At 31.4% G+C, this 26,187-nt stretch overlaps 5 protein-coding genes and 1 non-coding gene across 7 annotated transcripts; 3 read left to right on the plus strand and 3 right to left on the minus strand.

The window, feature by feature from the left end:
• Positions 1 to 753: 753 nt before the first annotated feature.
• Positions 754 to 826, plus strand: TRNAT-UGU (transfer RNA threonine (anticodon UGU)). The gene has a single exon. It is a non-coding gene; the product is annotated as a tRNA-Thr (tRNA).
• A 7,011-nt stretch (positions 827 to 7,837) lies between these two features.
• Dnaaf6 (Dynein axonemal assembly factor 6) lies at positions 7,838 to 11,307 on the minus strand. The gene is made up of 4 exons (XM_069112835.1): positions 10,958 to 11,307; positions 10,258 to 10,460; positions 9,083 to 9,210; positions 7,838 to 8,943 (listed from the first exon to the last, which is right to left on the minus strand). The coding sequence occupies exons 1-4, from the start codon at positions 11,070 to 11,072 to the stop codon at positions 8,814 to 8,816; spliced, it is 576 nt and encodes a 191-aa protein (XP_068968936.1). The 5' UTR covers positions 11,073 to 11,307; the 3' UTR covers positions 7,838 to 8,813.
• A 15-nt stretch (positions 11,308 to 11,322) lies between these two features.
• On the plus strand, positions 11,323 to 14,275 carry LysRS (Lysyl-tRNA synthetase). Of its 2 annotated transcripts, XM_069112833.1 has the most exons (9): positions 11,353 to 11,465; positions 11,778 to 11,862; positions 11,944 to 12,088; positions 12,234 to 12,683; positions 12,761 to 13,006; positions 13,090 to 13,512; positions 13,579 to 13,772; positions 13,857 to 14,019; positions 14,095 to 14,275. In XM_069112833.1, the coding sequence occupies exons 1-9, from the start codon at positions 11,444 to 11,446 to the stop codon at positions 14,200 to 14,202; spliced, it is 1,836 nt and encodes a 611-aa protein (XP_068968934.1). In that variant the 5' UTR covers positions 11,353 to 11,443; the 3' UTR covers positions 14,203 to 14,275. The 2 variants fall into 2 exon arrangements, with proteins under 2 accessions (XP_068968935.1, XP_068968934.1); XM_069112834.1 differs by lacking the exon at positions 11,778 to 11,862 and having other exon boundaries at positions 11,323 to 11,465.
• LOC138179744 (deubiquitinase OTUD6B) lies at positions 14,273 to 16,267 on the minus strand. The gene is made up of 4 exons (XM_069112837.1): positions 16,104 to 16,267; positions 15,484 to 15,898; positions 15,170 to 15,389; positions 14,273 to 15,098 (listed from the first exon to the last, which is right to left on the minus strand). Exons 1-4 carry the CDS (start codon positions 16,171 to 16,173, stop codon positions 14,913 to 14,915), a joined length of 891 nt encoding a protein of 296 aa, XP_068968938.1. The 5' UTR covers positions 16,174 to 16,267; the 3' UTR covers positions 14,273 to 14,912.
• Positions 16,268 to 16,655: 388 nt separating this feature from the next.
• On the plus strand, positions 16,656 to 25,782 carry MED15 (mediator complex subunit 15). Its single transcript, XM_069112959.1, has 12 exons — positions 16,656 to 16,807; positions 17,000 to 17,087; positions 17,219 to 17,270; positions 17,358 to 17,552; positions 23,508 to 23,767; positions 23,850 to 24,008; positions 24,074 to 24,192; positions 24,266 to 24,348; positions 24,437 to 24,598; positions 24,685 to 24,970; positions 25,048 to 25,150; positions 25,221 to 25,782. The coding sequence occupies exons 1-12, from the start codon at positions 16,746 to 16,748 to the stop codon at positions 25,548 to 25,550; spliced, it is 1,899 nt and encodes a 632-aa protein (XP_068969060.1). The 5' UTR covers positions 16,656 to 16,745; the 3' UTR covers positions 25,551 to 25,782.
• Positions 19,576 to 22,009, minus strand: LOC138179819 (uncharacterized). The gene is made up of 2 exons (XM_069112960.1): positions 21,395 to 22,009; positions 19,576 to 21,294 (listed from the first exon to the last, which is right to left on the minus strand). The coding sequence occupies exon 2, from the start codon at positions 21,025 to 21,027 to the stop codon at positions 20,203 to 20,205; it is 825 nt and encodes a 274-aa protein (XP_068969061.1). The 5' UTR covers positions 21,028 to 21,294; positions 21,395 to 22,009; the 3' UTR covers positions 19,576 to 20,202.
• Positions 25,783 to 26,187: the final 405 nt, after the last annotated feature.

Consider the following 26,187-nt stretch of genomic DNA (forward strand, 5'->3'; position numbering starts at 1 on the left):
TTAATCGACAATCTTTTATTTTATATTATTAACGAGGAAATTAACTCTGAAATACTATTGTCTCGATGACTATTTCATGCAAATAAAAATAACAGTTTGATCAGATACGGAACCATGTATATAAGGTTAGCGTAATGTAATATGTAGGTAGATAAGAATCGCATGATGGCAGAAATTCATGCTGATATTCTTATCTTATGAATAAGTTTGAATGAAATATAGATGTAATTAAAAACTACTTCTATGTCTATCTACCAAGACTATACGCGAAGATTAATCATTTTTTATTTCATAAAATTTTTGAATATTTTTTTATTTTATATAATATATAATAAATTGATTTATGTAATAGGATAAGTGACTTTAAAATATACAAATACATATCAAGATTAATAAAATAAAAAGATTAATGATAATAAAAGATTAATGAAATAAGAACTGCAGCCTAATCGAATAGGGAACTATAAATAGAAAATAGATAAGCATATCAGACAAAGTGTTATGAATAAGGCTGAATTATTCGTTACGTTCCCATTACGTAATTAATTTCAATGGCTATTACGCGACAATATTAATCATTTGTAAACTAGACTTACATTCTTTTCAAAAGATTTCTTTCCAGTTCTGCACAGTATTATGTTTCAAGCATACGTGAAAGTAAAATAAGAATATTCATAGTTATTTAACTTCTAACCGTAAATATTTCATGAAACGCAACATTCTTCTACGATGCCAAAAGTTGGAGGAGTGTAAGCCTCCATAGCTCAGGGGTTAGAGCACTGGTCTTGTAAACCAGGGGTCGAGAGTTCAAATCTCTCTGGGGGCAACTCATTTTTTTTCTTCTTTAATATCAATTTAAAACATTATTAAATAAATAAAACATATTTGCAACATAAAAAAAGATTATGAATTTATAATTCTATATATAAAAAATATTTTTCTGCAATAATAACAACCAAACAAGCAAAAAAACATTTCTATTGTCTATACCATACTTATAAAAATCGAATAAATACATGATTATATATTTTACGATATAGTTTATTGCCATCGAAACACTAAATAAAACGAGTAATATAAATTCGCGCATTAATACATACAGTGAGCTTTATGGAATTGTCACAGAAAATTGTTACAACGACGTGTTATTAGCTCGAAATTAAAAGAAATTTATAGAAATTCAAGTCAGGAGTTTATATACAATATTAATGTTTTTCTGAATAAGAACAATCGTACGTGCAAATATTTGTAACGGTTCAATGAAATTCTCACTGTCCTCGTAGGAACTCTTCATCCTAAACCACTGGTGCTTCGCTATCGATCACGACGATAAAACGTGTGCAATCCACATGTGGACAAAATATTTCCCGCCGCTGCCTATTACGTTCTTATACGAACTTATTGGACGTGTGGTAAAAATTGTGTCTTCGTTCAACTGGAGACCATTACACCTTATGAATCGTTTCTTCATAATTCAAGAATGAGTAAAAGGATCTAATAATCGTTTGAAGCGTAATAAATATAGTTTTTATTGAGATCGTAAAATAATATTAATATGTAATTGAATACTTTTGAATTTGAAATGATTTTTGTTTCTTTATCAGCTTTTCTTATTATATAAAATAAATTCTTTTACCTAAAACATTTCTAGAACCACGATGGGATGAAAACCGACGAACAGAAATAAAATTACATAATCGAAATGAAATCGTAAAAGTGCCACTTCGTTCGTTATTATAATTTTTCAACGACCATAAATGACTTGCTTTGTTTGACCATAATTAACGTCGCTCTTATTTCTTTTTCACATTCATAATTTGCGATTTTTATTAAAAGATAATTTTTATTAAACCAACAACGTCGTGTCATTGTGCAAATAGTACTTTCATGATTCGATGATATCACGTCCTTGTTGAAACAATTCGCGACAACGCGAAATTGAAACTCGACGACGTCACGCGTCAGTTTCGTTGCATTTAAGCGTTCTACTTTCCTGTCGTCGTTCATTTAGATTTATAGAAGTGCATTGACTCGGTGAACTCTTGAACCTCTACTCGTACGTCTTCGTCCCGAGTCTAGTTGGAGAAAAAGAGTCCTTCGAAGAAGAACGCTTAGAAATAGAATAATAGAAAACACGATATCCACGCGTTTCGTTTCGTCGATAACAAACGATGCTTGTTTAAACTATCAAGCAAGAGTAATGAGAATTTCGTCCCCGCCAGCCGAAGACACAGCACAGAGGGAGAGAGAGAGAGAGGGAGAGAGAGGCTGGCCTGTTTGCTTTAGCAACTGCTTTGATCTAAATAGGTTCGAGGGACCAGCGAGTTGAAAAGTAGCTCGCTTTACTTCCCGTTTCTGGTAAATATTAATTTATGGAAAACTGAAGCCGGTCGAATGGAAAACAAAAGACCTCCTCCCTCGTTAAAATTTACTCTCTGTCCTCCGGGCAAACGGATTTATGCATCTGAGGATGATTTTCGAGTCAACTTTGTTTTTTCACATCTGCAGGAATAAAGAAGTTCCTTGTTGTAGAAGTTAACTTTTCCCTATTTTCTCAATTTCGAGTTTACAAATATAAAGAAAAAATACGTTCGTCTGTTCGAGAAATGAATGACCAAAATATTATTGAGAGAATTGGAAAGGGAAAAAAGTTAATTGTCGGTATAAGAATGCATTTTTAAATCATAAATTATTAATGCGGTATTGGTCAATTTTTGAACAGATCATTGAAATTTATCACTTCGTGATTTTATAAGAAAATTTATCATCTCGCGTCTCAGCTTTCCCTCGGCAAACATTAAAAAATACAAGAAGTGAAAGTTATCAAAATATTGCAAATACAGGACCTCCAAATGAAACAACAAGAAAGAAATACATTTGTGAGACAGAGGAACGTAATATCAGTGTAAGTAACACGAAATAGGAAGAGAATTAACACCCATAAATTACTGGCCAAAAGCAACGAATAGAGCTTACGAACGACACACAAGCAGACACGTTCCATCTGACCGTGTGTATTATCTATTGGTTAAATTATCGATTTCCGTTGCATAGCAGCCTTCAGGCAAACGATAGGAAATGTGTCAAAGCAATTTCACAATATCCCATGCGAGACTGTCCGACAATTTATCGAAATGTTCCGAATCTCTTGGTAAATTGATCATGCCTACCGATGATTTATCTTTTACCGATCTAATTTAACGTTCGCGACAAGTTCGGCGTTAAAACAACAATTACGATACGCTTAATCGGGGTGAATATGTGAGTCAACTGATTGAAAGAATATTCTCCTTCCTAAATTCTCCAGAACTTCGTAATAAAATTTCATTTCCCACATCAATTTATATTTTAATTTATTTCCAAATGTTCAACGACAAAAATTTACTTGAGTAATTGATCGAATTCGATGTTGCCCAATGCAACTTCGCTTTCCTCTCTCATTTTTCATATCTCTGTTGCAAATTCTTGCATGCAGTTAATTATAATTTGCACGCGAGTGGCGCGCAAAAAGATAAATCATCGAATTTTAATGAAAGCGGATGGCAGGCCGCGTTGAAAACTTCTTACGGAAGATACCGCGATGTTATTAATTTACCAAAGACAAATTACCCTGTCTCTGGCAACAACCTGTTAAGTTCGCTGTCGCGACTTCGCTATATCGTCGTTATATCAAGATCCATGAACAATTTGCAGCTCCGTAACAGGTCTTATAATTACTTGAATGCCGCTCATCGTTACACATCATTGGTACACATCGCGCGTGATAGTCAACCAAATATTGTCAATAAAGATCGACAGTATGCGATATCGTGTAATCGAATACGTTATCGAGCAAACTATCAACGGGGTATCCCAACGTTTACAAATGGGAATGAAGGTACAAAGGGAAACTTCGATTTGAGCACGCTCAATAGCGTGGCATAGTCTTTTCTTCGAAAGAAAACCATATTCAAGACGTAATGAAACAATTTTCTATCTTTAAAACTACGTCTCAATTCGAATCTTTAAAACCATCATATTCCAATTAAACCATCGTAAAACTATCTGAATACATGGAATCCGGTTTCCCTCGATCCGTAAAATAAGCTTCTTTCGCTCACAAAGAACTCGAGGACGTAAAAAGACCTACGAGGAACAAAACCGCAATAAAAGAAGGAAATCCTCTCACGAAAAGGCGGGACTTTATGCAAATTCGCATAAACCTCCCAGCAACCCGGCCTCTAACGAGTTCAATTCCAATCAGATCGTCACTGATTTTCGTTAACTCTCGGTACATTACTGAATAAATAAGGAAGAATTCACGTTCCCTTCATCTCTTTCCGCTATTTTCATCTGACCGTGTAAATTATACGACACAACCAGCGAATATCATCTCACGTATCCGAGAGAGTCTCGCCTGAGAAACCGCTAGCTTTCTGCCCAATTATTTTCGTATCTCTGCCAGCTATGACCGCTATCCGTCCGTATCCCTCTGCCCTCACCCTTGCGGCTGGTCGTGGACCACACGTGTCCTTGTATCCATTCCCGACTACCTTTCACCTGGATATCACATTCAGGAAATGGGAAAACCATAATGGCCGCTGAAATGCAACCTCGGAAAATGTCTACGGCTATATGTGCCTCGTCCCGTTTCCGACGCTATATCTAGACCGAGTGTGGAACACTCGGCATGAACGAAATTGAAAAGTCTACAAGGTATGTAACAGGCGAGGTGGACGATTCAAACCCAGCCAAATTTGTTCGTAGTTAAAAGAATATAATCAGAGAATTGCGGCGCAAACATGCTCTTCAAGGAATACGTGCGAAGAGTGTCTGTATGAATAAGTATTTGATGAATAAGTGAAATTTCATTTGTCAACAAAATATCGTAGTGAATAATTAATTATTAATACGATAATTTTGCACAATAATTAATTTATCAACTAATAATACTAAATACACCTTCCTCCATAAGAATTTTACATTTTCCGAATGCGTGTAATATTTTATGGATTTTAAGAGAAAATTCGCGCTATCGTGTAAACCATCGATGAACCATATAATTTTGTTACATGCTATGTAATACGTTATCGCTGAATAGTACTTGCTCATTTTTGATAGAATACAACTTCCACGCAACTTCCTGTAAGCTGCTACTACAAATTCCAAAAATTATCATTTTGAAAGGATATCATTCTCATATCAGAAACAGAAACGTATTCAATGCATACAGAAGTCTAATATAAAGGAGAAGAACGGAACACGTAGGTGACAGTAATAGCGGGAATTCGTATTATCGACTGCGGTCCCAGTAATCGATTCACGGGGAAGAATCGCGTTCTCCCTTTATCGGGGGCGTCAGCGTTTCACCCACCGCGCGGCGTTGTGCATCTCTCTTCATGCATCACAATGTGTTGCTGCACTGCATTACGCAATATGTCACAGTCAGGTCATACGGGTCAACACGCCAAAGGAACACCGTCTCGAAGTTTCTAAAGCGTTCGAACTTCTCGACAAATTGGCTCTACGGGATGAACATGCCGTCGCGTGAATAATAATTATATTCTCTCCATAGAATTTAATCCCTTGTTCTTTATCTAATATCAGATTCATCTACCGAACTGGTGCAAAGTATTCGAACAAATACACATACAATACACAAATACAATTCGAACACTCTCTGAACTAAAAGTATCCGTTACATTACACAATTGTTATGTACATTATCTACGATTATGCCGCAGAAGAATTGTGTTTAGTTAACGCTTAATATGAATAACGGGACGATATGTCTCAAATCGTGGGAACAATAAATAGACCTGTAAAAATTGTTTCTAAAATTAAGTAATAGATCTATCTTATCTCTTACTTATAATCGAAATAACACGCTCAATTGGCGGTAGATATATATGCGTAATTAATTAAGAAATCCTGAGATACCTTGTGTACATACAATCCGACCGAAACGCAATTTCTTTAATTGGTTGCTTTAACTAATAACGAAAAACGGGAGATGGATGCCGTGAAAAGAAGTTCTTTCGAAAGTTCACAGACAGATCTGCGATCGCGTTTAACAGCGGCGAAACTTTTACATTCGTACTTCTTCGAACAGTTGGAAATAAATCCACGGATAGATACACGATCCGGTGAAATCTTAACTTCCCTGAAATTGATAAAAGCATTTGCGCTATCGAATTTACAAAGATATCCGCGATTCTTTCAAGGTTACCATGGAATAGGACATTTTGTGGCTCCACAAAATATTAATTTCTGGTCAAAATAACTTCTAATTATTATCTTATTCGTTATCTAATTCATATTTCTTATAAAGATACTAATTTCTAATAAAATAATTTTTAATGAAAATGATGTGCCACTAACGACTGAAAATAAGAAAAATAAAAATATGCAGAATTTTCCGCGAGAAACTTGCTTTACGTGAAATGAGCCTTAGCTATAGCGACTAAACGACCCGAAACGACAAAATGCATAACAAGCAGGCAAGAAAAATAATCAACGTCCACTCGTAAGTTCTTTGGCAAGATGGTTTTAGAAATTCTACGTATAATCGTGCAGCAGATTCTCGAGGAACGTTCTAAATCTAGAATTTCGAATGTTTCACTCTTTTAAATGTACATGTTTAAATAAGATGGTAAAGATATATAATATTAATAAATATAGCTACTCCAATTTTCATCCTCTATTTAAAGAACTAAAAAAAAAAAAAAAACTGAAAGAATGCTGCAGAGTTAATACAGAATAAAATAAGAGTAAAAGTACTAATTAAACCGCGAAAATAGCCATTATGTAGTCTGTGAAATTAAAAAGGATATTAATTTATACATAGATGATTGAAAAGTGATCATCTACGAAAATAAATCACTCGACAGAGCTAAGGACCTATTCTAGCCATTCTTCATCAAACATGAACGACTCGACTCAAGAATCAAATATATACCGAAAGCATGAATACACTTTCGATTCTTTCAATGGTTTTGCATTCATTATCGTGATTTTTCATCCCCTTTCTGGCATGTAATAGATGCATCTTAGAAAAGGGGCGAGTCACTTTAGATTTCATAGCACGAAACGATCATCTGTGTATAATAAGGCTTGAGTAATTTCTGTATTCGCATCAAGAGACACAAGTGGCTTCTGAGATTATGGAAATGATCATTTAAGAGAGTCTTGTCTGAGACACGTGACAGGATGCATTGAAAATTTCGCAAATAATCGATCGTTCAAAACTAGATGAACACTTTCAGCAAATAGACGTGTAACATTTGTTATAAAAATTCTCATTGTTTGATTGGTTATTTCGTTTGTTTCATTTCTTTTGAATATTATATCTCTCTCGTGAATATCGTATCGATAGCCGATCAATGAATTTAAATTATTAGTGTGGTAAAATAATATGCTTCATCCGATATTACAATATTGCTAATATACTATCTTATGTATATTAGTTTAGTATCAATATAATATTGTTTGCATGAAATTCTATAAAAACATGATTTTATATTATTTCAAGGGAAAATCATTTTTCAAGAAAAATTTTAATTAAAATAAATGGTTCTGTCGACCAGAAAAATTTAATGAAGCCAACAAAGTAAAATTGAAATATTTTTATTATAGCTTGTTTGAAAATACCAAAGTAACCAAATAAAATATGATTCTGTGATCTAAACTCTTATGTTATTCTTTATTCATACCATATTTTTAAATATACAAACTCATGTTAAGAAGGTAAATAATGCTATATTTATACCTTTATTTGCATAAATAAGGTTCTACTGAATTTTGTGTCAAAATGATATTATTAATATTGATTTTAAAACATATGAAATAGTATGCTTGAATTTTGTATGTTTTATGAAAGTAATCATTACTTATTACATTATTGTAGAATACACAATTCATTTTATTTTACTTATACCTTGAATCAAAGTATTTTTATCAAAATCTAGTTTTTATAAAAAGTTATTTTATCATAAATTAATATTAATCAACATTTACAAATAAATTTGTTAATCTAAAGTATCTGAAGTTGTATAATATGTACACAGCAGATATTTATTTCATATTCTAAAACGCAACTCTCAATATGAATATCATTTGCCTTAACGGCAAGAATACAATACAAGAGAATACAATACGTCGATCTTTAATCCGATACAAAAAGAAATATTATAAACAAACAATGCTTTTATCCTGTACATTCAAGCAAACATCTCATGTACAATATTACGATCCATATATTGCATCTCACATGTTATAATTCTTATATTACTAACGAATCTCTTTCGATCCGTCAAACAATTAAAATAAAAATAGAGATCTGGATTCTGTAAAAGAATCGTTTCTGTAAGGGCATGGCAATTTCATTACAGGAGAGAGAGAAGATTAAAAGAGAAACTAAATATGTACTACCATTCGTAAATTTGAAATCACAAAAATAACGCAAAAGAAAGGAAGAAATCAACTACAGAAATTAACAAAATGTTACTGTTACCACAATGTATTAGAGAATTTAGTTATATAAGTATAGTTAAATCAAATAGATAAAATAAAATTAAATAGGTATTGTTACATATAAAGTAATATTAATATCAAATTTTACAAATATTACTTTTCAATAATTGAAGACATTCATCGGTTAAAAAACTTTAAAAAATAACCAAGTTCGAATATCAAGGATCAGCCCTTAACATGATTTAACATGACTAATTTTACGAACAGTAATGTACACAGATGCGAAGATACTGATCGCGATCGATACAGAAGTCCCTCAAGTTTTTATAAGAGTCGAGATTAAAAGCCTACCGTAACGTTGATTAAAAATTTACGCCGTCCAGCTCGCGTACAAGTCTGAGGGTGACCTCTAAGGTAGAAATATCACTATGCCATTTGGCCGATGAAGCGTTAGGATCAACCGGATGTGGCGTCTCGAGATGCAGTCGATATCTGGAAAATTGTGACTGGTTTTACGCTCTGGCAAATTTAAGGACTCGTAAAATTGTCAAAGAAATTCCGGTCCAACTGAAGTCAAAGCAACGAAAGTTCGTAAGGGATTGCCTGATAAATCGTTGGGTTCCTCTCTCACCTTGGGCTCCGCACGTCGATCGCTTCGGTTTCCACGGACAGCTCGATTTTCTCGCGCACTTCCTGCGGCATCTTCACCAATACGGACAACCACTCGCAGGATGCGGTCCCTGGCGTTTTGAAGCCCATCTGATTTAACAAGAAAATGTGACTTAGTTCTTTACTATAATAGAAGTATATACCATATATGTACTAAGTTTAGTTTAGGTTCAACTTTTACGTAATTAACACTTAAATCCACTTTACGTGATTAAGTAGCCACGATTAATCATTTTGCTACGGTTTCTTTTGAATTGAAAGCTTTTTTAATATACAGAATGAAAACAGTTTTTAAAAATACGAAAGAAATGCAATCATGAAAATTTAACTATTTTAAATAATTAATTGCGACGTAACACACATAAATAAAAATGAAAATGATCCTATGTTATAAAGAACGTATTTTTATGGTTTTAGTACATAATTGTTCGAAATAAATACTTTAATGTGACATATTTCTTGCAAGATAAACAACAAGATAATAACGGAAATTTCAGGAAGTGATCACTACTTAATTGCAAATAATATAGGAAAATAATTGGTACCAGGAAAACCACGATTCACTGGAAGCAAGGTTGTATTATGAGTCATTTAATTCAATGAAAAGCACTCGTTATTAATAATCTCGTGGGAATTACGTGTAATATGAAAGATAAGAAGAAAAAACTACTGAAAATGTCTCAGGTACAAAATAACATATAAAACACGAGCTGTTTCATGCTATAATAAACATGGTGCACAGAATATTACACGAGAAACAAAATTAACATTAAAAGAAGAGAACTAATTTTAATTAAATCGGTCTCAATTCTTGTAAAGTAAAAATATAATATACATTTTAATGTAAATTATGTAATAGGAAAAAGAACCCTTGAATAAATAAATCATTACTAAAATATTAGCAATTCGTGTGACGAGTTAATACTCAAAGAATTAGACATAGAACAATGAAATATAATAAAGTATAATATAATATATCATAATAAACTTTATGCGTGGAAGAATGAAATAAAAATCTATCACAGCGACTATTTGCATTTAACACCAACAATTCGCAACCTGCAACAAGGAATTAATTAGGAAACTTAATTAGGAAAAGCGATCTATTTGCTGTACACATGTTGATGCAATACTAACGCCCAAAAAGACGTCTTCCGCCGTCACCGACTGCTTAAATTTCATCTCATATTCCGGCACCTTTCTTGGATCGTAGGCTTCCGTACTCTGCGAAGCAACTGCTTCAGACGGATGCCAAATATCATCAGCTTCCGCTTTCAGCGGTGCATGTGGGCCCGAACGGTCTTGAAACTTTCCATTTCGAGTACCGATATCGCCAGGTCCTTAAAAATATCTATTTTATAGATCGCGTATACTGTCGCAAAAACTACTTTCTACGGTAAAATTTTCTTATTAAATTGCGAATATTTATTCACTTATAGGAGATGTAAATGTATAAAAATACACTAAATGTAGATAATATACACGAATATTTACAATATCCAAAATAATCAATATTATTGCCAATAATACATATTATTCATATGTTTATATTATTCATAATACATATAATTTCATATGTTTTAATATGAATATAATACAGTGCAATTTATTTTGAATAATTTTATAAATTCTACTTTGCAAACACGCACACCATTTTGTTTAAGTAAAATGTAATTTTCAAACAAAAATACACTAATCATCATAATAATAATAGCTTCAACTTTAAACCATTTTAAGTGATTATTATAGGAAAAAAAAATCTTTGTATTGTAAATATCAAATATTAAACGAGTGTAGAGAAGAAACAATTATATCCTGTAAACTTGTTAAATCTTACCAAGTTTCCGAGCGCCAGCCTGTGGTAAATCATCCTCGGAATCTGAATCATTTTTAAGAGGATTAATTAATTCCTGCAATGCTTTCAATTCGTGATAACCAAAACAACCATCCATTTTTCTAATCGAGTGAAAATATCCTTCAGATTGACATTAGACACAAACGACTAATACTGAACGCGCCAATCAACAAATGTCGTTGTCAAGGTAACATACTTCAAATATCGTACTAGTAAAAGTGACAATAAGGTAGAAAAGAATTATAATTTCTATACACATTTTTATTTATTTGAAATATATACTTAGAACAATGAAATATAGTCTTCAACATAAATAATTTTAAATAAAAAGAAAATGTATTTAAAATTAAAACCATATGTGAAATGAAAAATAAAACGATACTTCGGCAAATGTGCACCTTTCAGGATCACCAACCACAAAGTGAAAATCTTTTCTACGGAAGTGTACCAACATGGCTGACAATATGAATGTACCAGTGTTATCAAAAAAGTGAGTAAAATAATAATACTAATAGAAAATTAGATTTCCAAATTTTCTATCTTGCATCTATGAAGAATTTTTTATTACCTATATTAATAATTTTGACATAACCTACATAGAACAGCGATCGCTGCCATATTTTACCTACCCACGTTGTTATATGAATAACTGATTACATTGATGTGTCTTTTTTAAGCACTAGATAGCAATATTTTTTAAATATTTACGAACAAATATATTTATTGTGTATGTATATGTATATACGTTAAGTATTATAGCAACGACAATTTTAATTAACTATGTTGTGCAACATAACCAAAGCTTTTGTTGATGTGGTATCGCCGGTATTTTATCAAACAAAATCAACAAAATTGCATCAGATACCTATACGCCATTTTTACATAAAGTGCGTATGTCTTAATCAAAATCATGTTTATTTATATGCGTAATATAACCAATGTTCGTTGTGTTCCAAATTTGCTTACAGTGAAATAAAAAGGCGTTTGAAAGCAGAGCAAAAACTAAAAGAAAAAGCAGAAAAAGAAGCAAAAACAGTTACTCAAGCGATAGTGGAAGACCGAACCAAAACTCAGGAGAAAAAAGAAGTTCAAGAAGAAGATATTGCTCCAAATGTGAGTATATATATATATATATATATATATATATATATATATATATATATATATATATATATATCATGTTAATGTTAAGGATCTTTTTAATTAAATAAAAGCTATGTTATGATTGTATTTACATTAGATATGTAATAACTTTTAGGAATACATTAAACTTAGGACTCAAGCAATCAAGAACCTCAAAGATGCAAATGATAATCCATACCCACATAAGTTTCATGTATCAATTTCATTGGAAAATTTCATTGAAAAATTCAGTAATAATTTAAAACCTGGAGAAATATTAGACAATGAAGTATATAGCGTAGCTGGTCGTGTACATGCAATTAGAGAATCAGGTGCTAAACTGATTTTTTATGACCTTAGAGGAGAAGGTGTTAAAATTCAAGTAATGGCAAATGCAAGACAGTATAAAGATGGAGAAAAATTTTCCACTGATACTTCTAAGATAAGAAGAGGTGATATTATTGGTGTAGTTGGAAATCCTGGAAAAACTAAGAAGGGCGAATTCTCCATTATACCACATAGTATTACTCTTTTAAGTCCTTGCCTGCATATGATGCCAAATCTCTATTTTGGATTAAAAGATAAGGTACAAAATGATGAAACTCCTCTCTTGATACATATCTGTTTAAGCTAATAACCCTTGTATTATTTTTAATAACTTAGGAGACAAGATTTCGTCAGCGTTATTTAGATCTTATATTAAATGATAAAATAAGAAAAACGTTTCATGTACGAGCAAAAATAGTTGCATATATCCGCAAATTTCTTGATGAACTTGGATTTTTAGAAGTTGAAACACCAATGATGAATATGATTGCTGGTGGTGCAACAGCTAAACCTTTTGTTACACATCATAATGAATTAAATATGGACTTATACATGCGCATTGCTCCAGAATTATATCATAAAGTAAGAGGTATTTCGTTATACTCACAATTAAGTATTGTTTGTAAATTATATATTAATACATTGTTGTGTGTGCATAATTGTAGATGTTGGTAGTAGGTGGACTGGATAGAGTATACGAAATTGGAAGACAGTTTAGAAACGAAGGGATAGATTTGACGCATAATCCAGAATTCACTACTTGTGAATTTTATATGGCTTATGCAGATTATAATGATTTGATGTCTATTACGGAAGATATGGTATCAGGAATGGTAAAAGCTATTCATGGCAGTTATAAAATAACATACCATCCAGATGGGCCAGAGGGTGAAGCAATTGAAATTGATTTTACTCCACCATTTAAACGGGTTTCAATGATAAAAACTTTAGAAGAAATTTTAAAATTTAAGTTGCCTCTACCGGATAAATTAAATACCCCAGAAACAAATCAAATACTTAGTGATCTGTGTACCAAACATGAGATTGAATGTCCTCCACCAAGAACAACAGCTAGATTACTGGATAAGGTAATATGAATTTTAAATTTAAGGAACTTTTATAGTTACATATATTTATCAACAAATTTTTAACAGCTCGTTGGGGAATTTATAGAAGAAACTTGTATCAATCCTACATTTATTTTGGATCACCCACAAATTATGTCTCCATTAGCAAAATGGCACCGTTCTGAACCAGGATTAACAGAACGATTTGAATTATTCATTATGAAAAAAGAAGTCTGTAATGCATACACAGAATTGAATGATCCTATAGAACAAAGAGAAAGGTAAAAGTTAACTGAACAAAAACCTTTCAGAAATTCCAATTACAGTTTGTTTTAAAAAATTTATTCAATATTACGAATATATAGATTCGAGCAACAAGCAAAAGATAAAGCAGCTGGAGATGAGGAAGCTCAACTTGTTGATGAAAACTTCTGTACTGCATTGGAATATGGTTTACCACCAACTGCTGGTTGGGGAATGGGTATTGATCGTTTTACAATGTTACTTACAGATGCAAATAATATCAAAGTAAGTTTTTAAATGATAAAAATATATAAACAAAATATGATAAAAAAATATATAATGATGATGATGTATCGTTAGGAAGTACTGCTGTTCCCACAAATGAAACCGGATGATCCAAATAAAAACCAAGGAATATCTGAAGATGATAAAACATCAAATGATAATGTAAATCATGTACAAAACTGAAAGTTTAATTTAATTTTCCCGTGACCTTCTGTCGCAATCTGAAGAATAAACAAGATATACTTCCAAAAACTAATGATTTTAATATTTCGTCATTTTTATTTCACATTTTATATGTATTACTCACCATCAAAATAGTATAAAACTATAAGAACACATGACAAAAGTATTAGCATATATTATTCACGCATACACAATCTTAATATTTCTACTGCAATAATATCGCTTTAATATTTGCTTAATTTTCATCACAAATTAAATTTTTGTTACAAAAAATGTAAATCATATTTAAATAGATATTTACATTAAAACTTGGGAAGAAGCAAGCACTGAACAGTAAATGTGTACTTGCAATTTGCTGGCAGCTTCTTTATATTGTCAAATATTTAAGTAATAAATAAATAAAATTTTCTCTCACATAATAATAGTGCAATAATTATTTTACAAAAATCCACAAAGGAAAACCTATTAATTTGTTATTTTGTTACCTTCGACTAAATTTACTATTTAACAGAAGTTACAGCCTTTTAGGTATATATTAGTTAAAATTGCCAGAGAAACGTCGAACTATTAATTTAAAATTGATATGTTTCCTGGACACTTACATTGTGGCAGCTTTCAATAGTTCATATATTTTATCATAGTAAAAAGTATTATGAAACATGCTTAATTTCTCTTTTGTAAATATTAGTCAGATACAAGATCCATTTCTATCAGCTTTCTTCTTCTACAACATATTTTGTAACAGAATTATAATGAGCACCTAGTTCATACATATGCCGGTGATAAGTCAATATCATTTTTTTTTCATTGCTATAGTCTTCACCAATAACATATGGTGCTCCTGATGCCTGAATGACTTCTATCGGACATTTCAACACATGCGAAAGAACCTGTAGCTATTTTAAACAAAAATGATTTTATAAATTTTAGAACAATATATGTATTTCCATAGTTTATTTAAACTTGCCTCAATAGCCCCACCCCAGGCACTTGTATCTGCCACATCATCACAATATTTTTCATATTGTTCTGGTGAAAGAACATCATCAGAATCTGGATTGGAAATAAATGGTAAAAATTGATTCATATTTTCTCTCAAATATATAGCAGTTTTTGTTCTAAGTTCATGAAAATTCAATGGAGTTTCTCCTATAATTTTTAGTTGATGTGCAACAGCATTATATAAACTGCAAAAATTAATTTGGTAGCAGCGTAAATAAAGTAAAAAAATTCGTACTTTATGCCCCAAATTATTTTAAACAATTGAAACAAGTAACTCACCAATGGCCATCACTTGGAATCTCATAAATCATCAAACCACGTTCACAGAGTATTTTCTTAATAGTTTGCAATTCTACATTTCTTTTCCCAAAAACATTTAATGCTTCTTGTTCTATAATTCTCTGATTGCGTTCTCTTTCTGCATTTGCTTTCTTGTCTCTTCTCTTCTGTGCTTTTGAAATTCTATGTGTTGGTTGTTCATATTGTTTGTTGTCTTTTGTGTTTTTGTCATTACTATTATCTGTATCTTCATTTTCCACATTATTGATATTAAGATGTGTAACTTTCCATGTAGTAAATTCTTCTTCTTGTCTTTTATCTAAAGCTTCTTCTAAGCGATAGATTTCCTCAGTTACTTCTTTCTTCTTCTTCTTATCACCCTTACAAATTGACTTTTTTAGCGTTTGTATTTGTGCTAAAATTTAATATATAGTAACTAAAAGGTCATACATTTGAAAAATGTTATTAAAAATATAATATTAAATATTTACAACATGATAAAATTCTATTAACAAATCGTTTACGTAAGCACAATATTGTAAATCATCTTACGTTAAAGAACCTATTATCATTAATAAAGAAAAAATATCCTATAAACTACAATTATATAATTTTATTACCTTGTAATTCTTTCCGTTCTTTTTTATGTTTTAATGTTAATTCTTCTTCTGTTAATTCTAATTCTGCCATTTTTTAATTTAGAGGTTACTCAGAAGCTTATTTTAAGGTTAAGGAGTAAAGTAACGACATGATAAACGAATAATGCATCATTTTCATGAATCAATTTCCACTTTTGACATGATATTAGGTAAGCCTTAAATTTCATATTTTTGGCTTAAGCTGAATATTTAAAAATTGTTGAATATTGTATGATTGAAACTATCTATTTTTGAGAAAAATTTCAAAATCTGTTATTAGATAAAAAAATTAATTACTTTAAAATTTACTAAACATTTTAAATTTTTACCTATAATTTTATAAATGTTTTGAATGTTTTAAATTTATAATTTAAAAATTTATAATTTAAAAATTTATAATTTAAAAACAGCGGATAAAAGATAGTTACTTATATAGTGCAATAAAATAATCATCGTTTTCATAGAAACATGATTAAGGAGGCTATTTACTAATATCGTTATGTTCCAGACTATACCTCGAAGAGTTAGTCAGTTAGCTATATGATTGTTTAGTCGTACGGTTACTGTGATAGAAGAAAGTTGTGTAACTACTTCGATTGTTGACTTAATTATTAAACATTAAAAATGGCAACTGATGAGAATTCTTGGAGAACACAAAGTTTCCGACAAAGTGTAATTGCAAAAATGTAAGTCAATTTATGTAAAAAGGTTATAAACGGTAAAATGTTCCTATTAACATCATTTAAATAATATAAATTATTAAAGAGTAAAAAGTTCTATAATATTTGTATAAAAAAGAAATGTAAAAAATAAATTTATATATTTGAATAAATAGAAGAAATGCATATTTTTATATTTATTAAATATTTTTATCATAGAGATGAAGCTGTGCAAATGTCTGGAATGCCTACTGCAAAAAACAGTATTGAAATGGAAAATCATGTTTTCCAAAAAGCAAAAACTAAGGTGTGTTGTTATTTTTTTCGTTTTTGTTTATTACCATTAGATTATCTGTATAAGAAATAAATAATATATTAAATATTCCAAGTGATAAATTGTTAATTATTTCAATTAATAACAAGTTCATTTATTTTCAGGAAGAATATCTAGGTTTTGTGGCCAGATTAATTCTACATGTCAGAGAATTAAGTAATATATTCATATATATATTTATTTTAATTTATATAAATTATAGATAAATAATTAACATTTTATAATATATTATACTTCTTCCAGATTCTAAAAAGGGCACAGGAGGTAATGCACCAGGTACAGGTGGTTCTGGAAATCAGGGTATGCCTGATCCAATTGGGGCATTACAAACATTGGCACGTCAAGGAACTGGAAACAATCAAATGATGAATATGAGTGGACCAGGATCTAATCCTCAAGGAATAATCCCACAACCACCAACAAATACTGCTACCAATTGTAAGTATATATTTTGCTCATTAAATGTAGAAATTGATAATACATTTTTTAACAAGTAATAGATTCTTTAAAAATACAAGCTAAAGTAATTATATAGATAAAATAATATTATCTTTTACAATATTTATAAATATATATTTTTCACATTTTTAATTTATATTACATATTTATGTAATTCACAATACATATTTAGTCTCCATATCTATTTTAACATAATGATATTGGGAAATAAGATATATTGTTTTATACTAAAATATTCTAGTAGACGAGTAACAAGATATCTCATTCAGCTCTTTATTAACACTAAAGCTACCGACATTTCGTGTATACCTATTCCTATCGTGTGCAGTCAAAATGACCAGTGATTAAAGAAGTAATAGTATTTATGATTTAATTTAGATAATGGTTAATTTATAGCTAAATGTATATAAAATGATAAACTTTCATAAAATTTTGTCCAAATTTACTTTCGTTTAATTTCAATTATAGACTTAAATAGAATTATGCTTTTACTTATATAGAGGTATATCTTATTCAACTTCGTTGCATTTTTTACAAATTATTTTATTATCAAATGTACATTTGCCACATACATATTACCCACATCTTAAACAAATTTTCGTAATTTTGTAACCTTTACAACTTTGTACTTGACAAGCTTTTTTTGTAGTAATGAATCTGAACTTGTTAATAGTTTTATTGTATGGCTTTTTTCTCGCGATTCTTTATACAAAAGTAATGTATGCACCAGGTTTATAACAATTTTGTAATTCTCTATAAGTTGGCCCTATATTATAGATACCATTGCAAATTTATTGGTTTGTAAATGTTGGCTTCTTTCACTCTTCTTATCAAATCGTATAAACCTCATGATTTCAGCAGTCATTCCAGCTCATTGTTTTTGAAAAAAATGCAGTTCTCCAAATTTTATTCCACAAATATGAGATATCTAAATTTTTTGTCTGATATGCACTCCGGACATATAGCAGAGCAATGAATGCATCTAGTTTTATTGCATCTAGCTCTCTCTTAGTCCCCAATACTCTAAATGCTTCTTCTTCCATACATTTTATTATGTGATCCCTTATACAGTGATCAATGATAAGATAAAATGTTATCTTTATTTGTCTTTTCATTATATGGTGTTTAGTATATCCCTAAAAATATTATGTCCTGCCAGGTTTGGGACTTACATCTATTTCTCTCCAAAGTATCTCATCGGGCCCAGTTTTGATACATTGATTCTCTACATCAGTCTCACCCTTTGCTGTCAACGATAATTTCTTTCCTTTTTGCCCTGGACGTGAACGCTTATTTATAATATTCAACTCTGATTTGGTTGTAAATAGCTTTTCATGTGTTTCCATGCCATTTTTAATTGCTGAAGTTTCTTGTTCATCGCACATTGAACAAGATACACTCTTCTTCTATGTCCGTTACTTTTTTTTATAATTTTTTTTTAAAAGTCTTGACATTTATGGGTAAATATTTATCACGGAATAATACCATGTATGGAATACAAAATTATTGTCAAATTTGATATGCTTTACTTTTCCTTTTATAACAACTTTACACAAAACGCTCTGAGATGCTTTCTGTCTGAGTTTTAGAGATAACAAGTTTAGATGTCGACTAATTGACTAACAAACTGAGATATATTCTAGTCGAAAGGACAATTGTAAGTAAGAATATGGTCTGTGACGGTGATATTTATACGAAAATATTGATGAGTATTGACCGTTCCCATCAACGGTTACTCGAGAGTGGAGTTGGGAAAACTTTTCCCATGTTTTATCGCAATGAGCAATAACCCTAAGAAACTTCTCGACTTTTAAAATGTTTGTAACAATGGACTGTAAAAAATGCTAAATTTTATGGCGATTCCTTAGGATTATTATGGGTGTGGGTTGATATGTCTTGAGAGCTGGTGGTCATCTTGATCGGGGGATGCATTATGTTTTATGACAAGATTACGGGTGTAACAGCTGTTATTATTTGTTATCACTGATTTTGTCATCTAACCTTGAGATAGCCTGTTCTTTGTACTGATTGCATTTATTTTAAGAATAACTAAAATATTTTGTCGGTCTGTCAAAATGACCGCTCACGGTAGGCAAGGCAGAATACAAATTTTTCTCAGAAAATAAAAGAGCAAACTAAAATTAAATACCGAAAAATATATTGTATGCATGTTTTAGGAAAAGTCAGAAATTATGAAGCGATATGATAAAATTTAAATATGGTTAAATTTGTGTAGAAGTTCGAGATCGGTCAATTTGACCGCCGCTGGTGGGATTAGTGTTAACTAACTGTTTCATTGTAAATCCTAACATACCAAAGTACCAAAATGGCCCGACAGTTAATACATTTTAATTTAAAAAATAATCTGATGTTAATGTATTAACAGATAATGTTTTTATTAAAGATATATGTAATCAAAAGTAAATTTAAAAAATATAATACAGAATCACACAAAAAATCATACTTAATAAAATATTTAAGATCTTATTACATTCAAATAGAAAGTAACAATTGTATATTTAAATATAAACATAATATGAAGAAATATGTTTCATGTAGTTATAGGATTTATTTTAAATGAAATGTAATATGTTATTAAGATGGTAATACTTCATCACTAGAAAAAATGTTATTCCATAAATACATTAAATGCTTCTACTAAAGGAAGATCAAAAAATATTTTTATCTTCTCTTCTAATTTAAATATGCACATTCTTTTTTGTTGTGCTGATGTGTCCTTATTGTGTTCATACTCATATGAAAGATTATCAGCTTTAAAGTTATTATCTAGTACTATGTCTAGAATAATAATATCTTTTGCACTTGTCTTTTGTATACCTTTAGGCCAGCTTTTTTCTTTCAGTATTATTTTGGTTTTGGTTAAAGATTCATTTACTTGAAACTCTATGTCTTTGTAAACTTCTTTCATATTGTCAACCATTCTACATATATATTCCAATTTTTGTATAAAAATATCCAACAAATCTTTTATTTCATATATCATTTTGAGAATTCTTCTGGAAATAGGATCATAAGTACCATCTTTTACTTTGTCATTAAGTGTAATCTCATGAGGCAAACGACTGTGGCCCAAACTAATATACCATTTGCGCAATAGTTTAACATAATCAAATGTTATTTTAAATTTCATGCCTGGTATATGCTGCACAACAGGTTTATAAAAATAACATACTCGATTATCTGTTAGGTTAACTGCCATACCACATTGTTCTTTGATCTCTTTTGCAAGGGTTGTTTGTTTACGTAATTTATACTTCCACTTTTCATGTAAAATTTCTTCATCATTTCTACGATCAATATATTCATAAAATTTAGCATGAGATGGTGATGTTCTTAACAATTTACGTACATCTGAGTTGTCAGAATCATAAGCAGTTTCACTTTCTATGGAACTATCATATTGTGAATAATACATGTTAGTTAATTTTGACATTTTTGTCAGTATTTTTTCATTTAATTCAAAACTCAAAAAATTTTTGGGACGTCAGTAATTAGGTTATGTTCTTTTCTTCTTATTAACAAAAAGAAGATATAATCTAAGATCTAAATTTTTAATTTATAATAAATTTATTAATAATTTCTTTAACTTTAAGATTGTTTTTAGACTTTGGTATTGCCTTGATTATAATGAAGCTTTCTGAAGCTTCCTGTACTCTCACACATATCTCTTTATATATACTCTGTACTCTCTTAACTACTTCTAAAAAATTTTAAATACTGCACTATTATACATTTCTTATACATTAAATGAAACATATTAAATAAGGGATTAAATAATATATGTGTACATAGATATTTACCAAATGTCCAGCTAGAGAAATTGTAAAACACAAATTAAAAATAAAAAAAAATATATTAAATGCAGGTTTTAAATTTGCTAATAATTTGCTATATTATCTCGCCGAATAATCTATAAAAGGCCGTTCAGCCTTTCTGTTGTCCAAAAGTTTATGGAATATTCTTGGGGTCAGTATCATGAAAATCTCCTACTAATTGATTCATTAAGCGACGTACGTATTGCAACTGCGTTATTTCGTTTTTATTCTGTTTCTCCTGGTTTGCGTTATATAATAGGTAAGAATTTATGGTTAATATTTCCAAGCCCCAAGAAAATAATTTTCACCACCATTTTTGGGACTTCCGCATAAAACAATGTGTAGCCATATATTGGTCTGGTCTTCTATCGAACATATCCTTTCTGGATCTTTTAGGAATCGTGTATAAGACATTATAAAAAATACATAAAATATATGAAAAGCTTGCTGATTCATCTGGTAATGCCATTGAAAAACTGAAATTCGTTCTGACTCGACCATCATCCTACATGGCGAGTTTACGTTAAACGGAAGATAAAACTTCATCGCTAAAGATCTCTAATTTTATTTCATCAAAAACGTAATACTGTTTAGTCTACTATACTTATGTGTAAATACGTATAAGATTATCGCTCAGAAAAATAGATGTACGATAGCCACTTCATAAAAAGCGTCCGCAGCTGTGAACAGATTCGGGCGACTATGTGCTGACACGTGTCCGCAACGGGAAAAAGATTTGGGCGGCTACTTGCCGACACTCGTCCGCAAAGGGCTAGACATCACCATCACTGAACTTCACTTGCTAACAACTCTTTGCTTAAAACAGTACTTGCTAACAATTTTTCGATCAAAACATTACTTGCTAACAACTCTTCGCTCAAAACATTTCTACATTTCTCGCAAGCATCACTCTCAAGATGGCTACAAACGACAACAGGTACAAATTCTAATCAAATGCATCAAGTCGACTGGGATGAATCGGAAGAAATGGATGATAAGACGTCTCTGATTTCGTCTTCCGTGGATCATCTGACCATCTCGACTCGGCACTAAAGAGACGAAGAAGATTCCACGTGCCAAGCCAGTACAACCACCAAAGATTAGGACCAAGGTGTTCAAAGACACTTAGCCGTAGACTCCAGTTGGGAATTTATTGGCAACGAAGGGGACGACTGCGATCCGGACTACGACTCTAATGCAGATTACGAGGGAGACAACGTGCCTTCAATGCAATGGTCCTTGGGTTGAGTCATCAAGGTCTATCCCGGCACCGGCGGCATCATCCGAACAGCCACTGCTTAAACTACATCGAGCGTCTTGGTTCGAAGCGTTAAACGGCTAGTGCCACTACCGAGCCAACCTGATCCAGATGGGTCTAGACAGCCAGCTTTCGAGAAGGAGTTCGATAGAAGATCAAACTAGTTTCAGCACCTGTTAGTTTCGTTAACACACACACACACACACACACGCGCGCGCGCGCGCACACACACACACACTTAACTGCAGCCACTTAGAATTTTTGATCTGTTCCCTCTTAACAGGGGGAGGATGTTACGTCTTGTGACCTAAACACATTCTAATCCATTCTTCGGCCAAGATGGTCACCAGCTGTTTAAACATATTTGCTCGGACCCACAATAATCCTAAGAAACCATTAATTGCTGTTATAAGATTACGCATCTTTTCCTTTACTGTCAAGGTCCTTAATTGCTACTATATATCCTTCAAGTTGAGACATTCCTTTGGTTGCTCATTACGGTAAAATACGGGATAAGCGGATTCGAAGGTTACTTCTACCAACGAGCGACTGTTGATGGGGGACGGGCAACACCCATCACTAGTTTTCCCTATATACCTCACCCTCACAGAAGATCATTTGCTACTAACTCCTTGATCAGAAGACCCTTAATTTGCTTGCAATGATTCATTCTAAATACTTTTACATCTCTCCTCGCACTACTCGCAGACATTCAAGTCATGAAGGTTGTTAAGATTTAACAAGCAGTAGGAAGAAAAAGGTCATGCTTGACCTTAATTAACAATTATTTTATACTATATTTTATACTATTAATTATTATAATATTAATAATTGTTTTAGTATTACAAAGCTTAAATCAGCGCCCTGGACAACCTATGGCCATGCAAGGTATGCAAAGTAAAATACCAGGAATGGGTATGATGCCTACTCAAACCAGCGGTCCAATGAATCATATGGGTCCAATTCAAAGCATGCAAACCAACTCAATGTTAACGCAAATGAATTCAATGGGTCAAGGAAATATACCTCAGCAAATGACTCAAATGGTTCCCAACCAAATGGCACAAATTACAACAGGTCAAATGCAACAAAACATGCAAGTATGTATTTATTATTGCAAGAAAACATGCATTTCTTCTTTTTGAACAAAGGGGGACATAAATAATAAGTGGTATATTTCAGACCCAAATGCAAAATCAACTATCCAATCAAATAGGAAATCAAATTAGTGGCTCTATAAGTGGAATTCAAACAAGTATGCCACAGCAAATGAATCAGATTACTCCAGGGCAAATAGGTCCTGGTCAAATGCAGCAACAATTAAGTCATATGCAAAGGAAGGTATGCAAACAAAGAAATAATATGAGCCATTATTTCAAGATTTTCATGAATGCTGTTGTTTTTAGCAAGGAGAAATGATAAATGCTGGTTTCCCTGGCCCTCGAAATGTTACACCAAATCAATTTCTGGGTCAGAGTCCATCACCATCTGCTCCAAGTCCTGCTGGTTTAGGTGCACCATCAAGGTTAGATACAATAGAAACTAAAATTTTTTAAAATTATATTAAAAATTAAAATTGCATTTTATTATTTTTTCAGCAATCAAATGGTTGCATCACCAGCATTAGTTCCTTCACCTAGTCCACAACATCCTATGATGGCAGGACCACAACGATCCGTTGGTATGTCAAAATTACTTTTAATATAAAAATCATTAATTTTAATCTTAGCATGAATAGAAATAAAGACAATAAAATTATATTAAATTAGGCATGGCACCATCTCCTAGCAGTTCTTTGAATACTCCAGGAGGGGTAGGAGCTACCCCAAGTCCACAACAAGAAGATCAAGCATATAGAGATAAAGTTAGACAATTAAGTAAATATGTGGAACCTTTACGAAGAATGATTGCTAAAATGGGAAATGAAGGAAGTATGTAACTTTAGTATTAACATTCATTTCCACCAGTACCTTTATATGCATGCATGTAGTTATTTGTATAATCTTTTAAATTGCAGATGTTGATAAACTAAGCAAAATGAAGAAACTTTTAGAAATTTTATCAAATCCTAGCAAACGAATGCCTTTAGATACTTTACTAAAATGTGAGGTAGTTCTTGAAAAATTAGATTTTAAACGAAATGATGCTAGTGTTGGACCTCCAGTTACGACTTTAAAGGAACATCATTTCTTCAGTCCACTTTTAGAAGCAGTAAGCACTCATCTCCAAAGTCCAGTTGTAAATCATACACTACAACGTACTTTTGGTCCGTGTCTAGAAGCTTTATTTGGTCCAGAGATAAAGTAAGAAATAAATACACTAATTTGTGAGTGATTGTGTTATAAGGCATAATTTAACAGAACTTTACTTCTATAACTAGAAATTTACCACAACCATTAAAAAAACAAAAGATAGAAGAGTCTCCTAATGAAATACCAGACGTACTACAAGGAGAAATAGCTCGATTAGATCAACGGTTTAAGGTAATCCATTCATTTTAGAATCTTATTACATTTTTATATGTAAGTAATCATATATGTGTATAATATATAGGTCAGTCTTGATCCTGCACAACAAACTGGATCAAAATGTATTCAATTAATATGCTGGCTGGATGATCGTCATCTTCCATGTGTTCCTCCTGTATCAGTAACTGTTCCCGCCGATTATCCTTTAACGCCACCACGTTGCGTAATGGCACCCCATGAATATGCCACAACATTTCTTTGTGCGGTTCAGAAAGCTTTAAATGCTCGTATAACGAAACTTCCTCGACGTTTTTCTGTGTCTCAATTATTAGATACTTGGGAAATGAGTGTAAGACAAGCTAGCGCGCCTTCACAAATTCCCGTTACTGCCAGTACTGTACTAATGGGTTTGTAATATGTTTTTACGTATACGAAATATTTTATAAATACTTTATTGCTATGACGTAATTGTTGATTACATATGACTTTATTATTATGACATGTCTCGTGTCTCCTCATTTAATTTTTTCCTTCCAAGTACATACATATACTTATACATTATTCTTGTACACTTTGGTTTAAATCAATGCTAATGTTGTTACTAATTGTATATAATTTATTTTGTACATAATTTGTTAATTATAAAATAAGAATAATATTTTATACAAATAATAATTGGTATATTTTAGTAGTAAATTTGTAATTTCTTATACGACATTTTTATCGAATCCATTATATTTTTATTCGAAAGATTTAATATCAATTCTATCGTCCGTAAAATATTTATTAGCTTTTAAATAACATAATAATATAATATAGATAAGATAATATAGATAATAATATAATATAGATAAATTAAAAGTCACAATAGTAGGAAACCAAACATGGGATTAATTTCAAATTTTTTAAAAAGAGATATACAGGGTCATTGGTAACTGGTGGTACAAGCGGAAAGGGGGTTATTCTATGCGAAAAAGGGAGTCGAAAATATAGAATAAAAATTTTTCGTTTGAGGCTTTGTTTTTGAGAAAATCGACTTTGAATATTCGTTC

This window comes from Bombus flavifrons, chromosome 5 (genome assembly GCF_040668555.2).
Source record: "Bombus flavifrons isolate JBK064 chromosome 5, iyBomFlav1_principal, whole genome shotgun sequence".
Taxonomy (NCBI): Eukaryota; Metazoa; Arthropoda; class Insecta; order Hymenoptera; family Apidae; genus Bombus; species Bombus flavifrons.

Coding starts and splice junctions, on each gene's coding strand:
- Dnaaf6 (XM_069112835.1), bottom strand. CDS start 11,072: ATGGATGGTTGTTTTGGTTATCACGAATTGAAAGCATTGCAGGAATTA. Junction 10,461..10,957: donor GGCTGGCGCTCGGAAACTTG/GTAAGATTTAAC, acceptor GATATTTTTAAG/GACCTGGCGATATCGGTACT. Junction 9,211..10,257: donor CGGAAGACGTCTTTTTGGGC/GTTAGTATTGCA, acceptor TTGTTAAATCAG/ATGGGCTTCAAAACGCCAGG.
- LysRS (XM_069112833.1), top strand. CDS start 11,444: ATGTACCAGTGTTATCAAAAAA. Junction 13,513..13,578: donor CAGCTAGATTACTGGATAAG/GTAATATGAATT, acceptor AATTTTTAACAG/CTCGTTGGGGAATTTATAGA. Junction 13,773..13,856: donor CCTATAGAACAAAGAGAAAG/GTAAAAGTTAAC, acceptor ACGAATATATAG/ATTCGAGCAACAAGCAAAAG.
- LOC138179744 (XM_069112837.1), bottom strand. CDS start 16,173: ATGGCAGAATTAGAATTAACAGAAGAAGAATTAACATTAAAACATAAA. Junction 15,899..16,103: donor AGAACGGAAAGAATTACAAG/GTAATAAAATTA, acceptor ATTAAATTTTAG/CACAAATACAAACGCTAAAA. Junction 15,099..15,169: donor CCTGGGGTGGGGCTATTGAG/GCAAGTTTAAAT, acceptor TGTTTAAAATAG/CTACAGGTTCTTTCGCATGT.
- MED15 (XM_069112959.1), top strand. CDS start 16,746: ATGGCAACTGATGAGAATTCTTGGAGAACACAAAGTTTCCGACAAAGT. Junction 24,349..24,436: donor AGGACCACAACGATCCGTTG/GTATGTCAAAAT, acceptor ATATTAAATTAG/GCATGGCACCATCTCCTAGC. Junction 25,151..25,220: donor GATTAGATCAACGGTTTAAG/GTAATCCATTCA, acceptor TATAATATATAG/GTCAGTCTTGATCCTGCACA.
- LOC138179819 (XM_069112960.1), bottom strand. CDS start 21,027: ATGTCAAAATTAACTAACATGTATTATTCACAATATGATAGTTCCATA.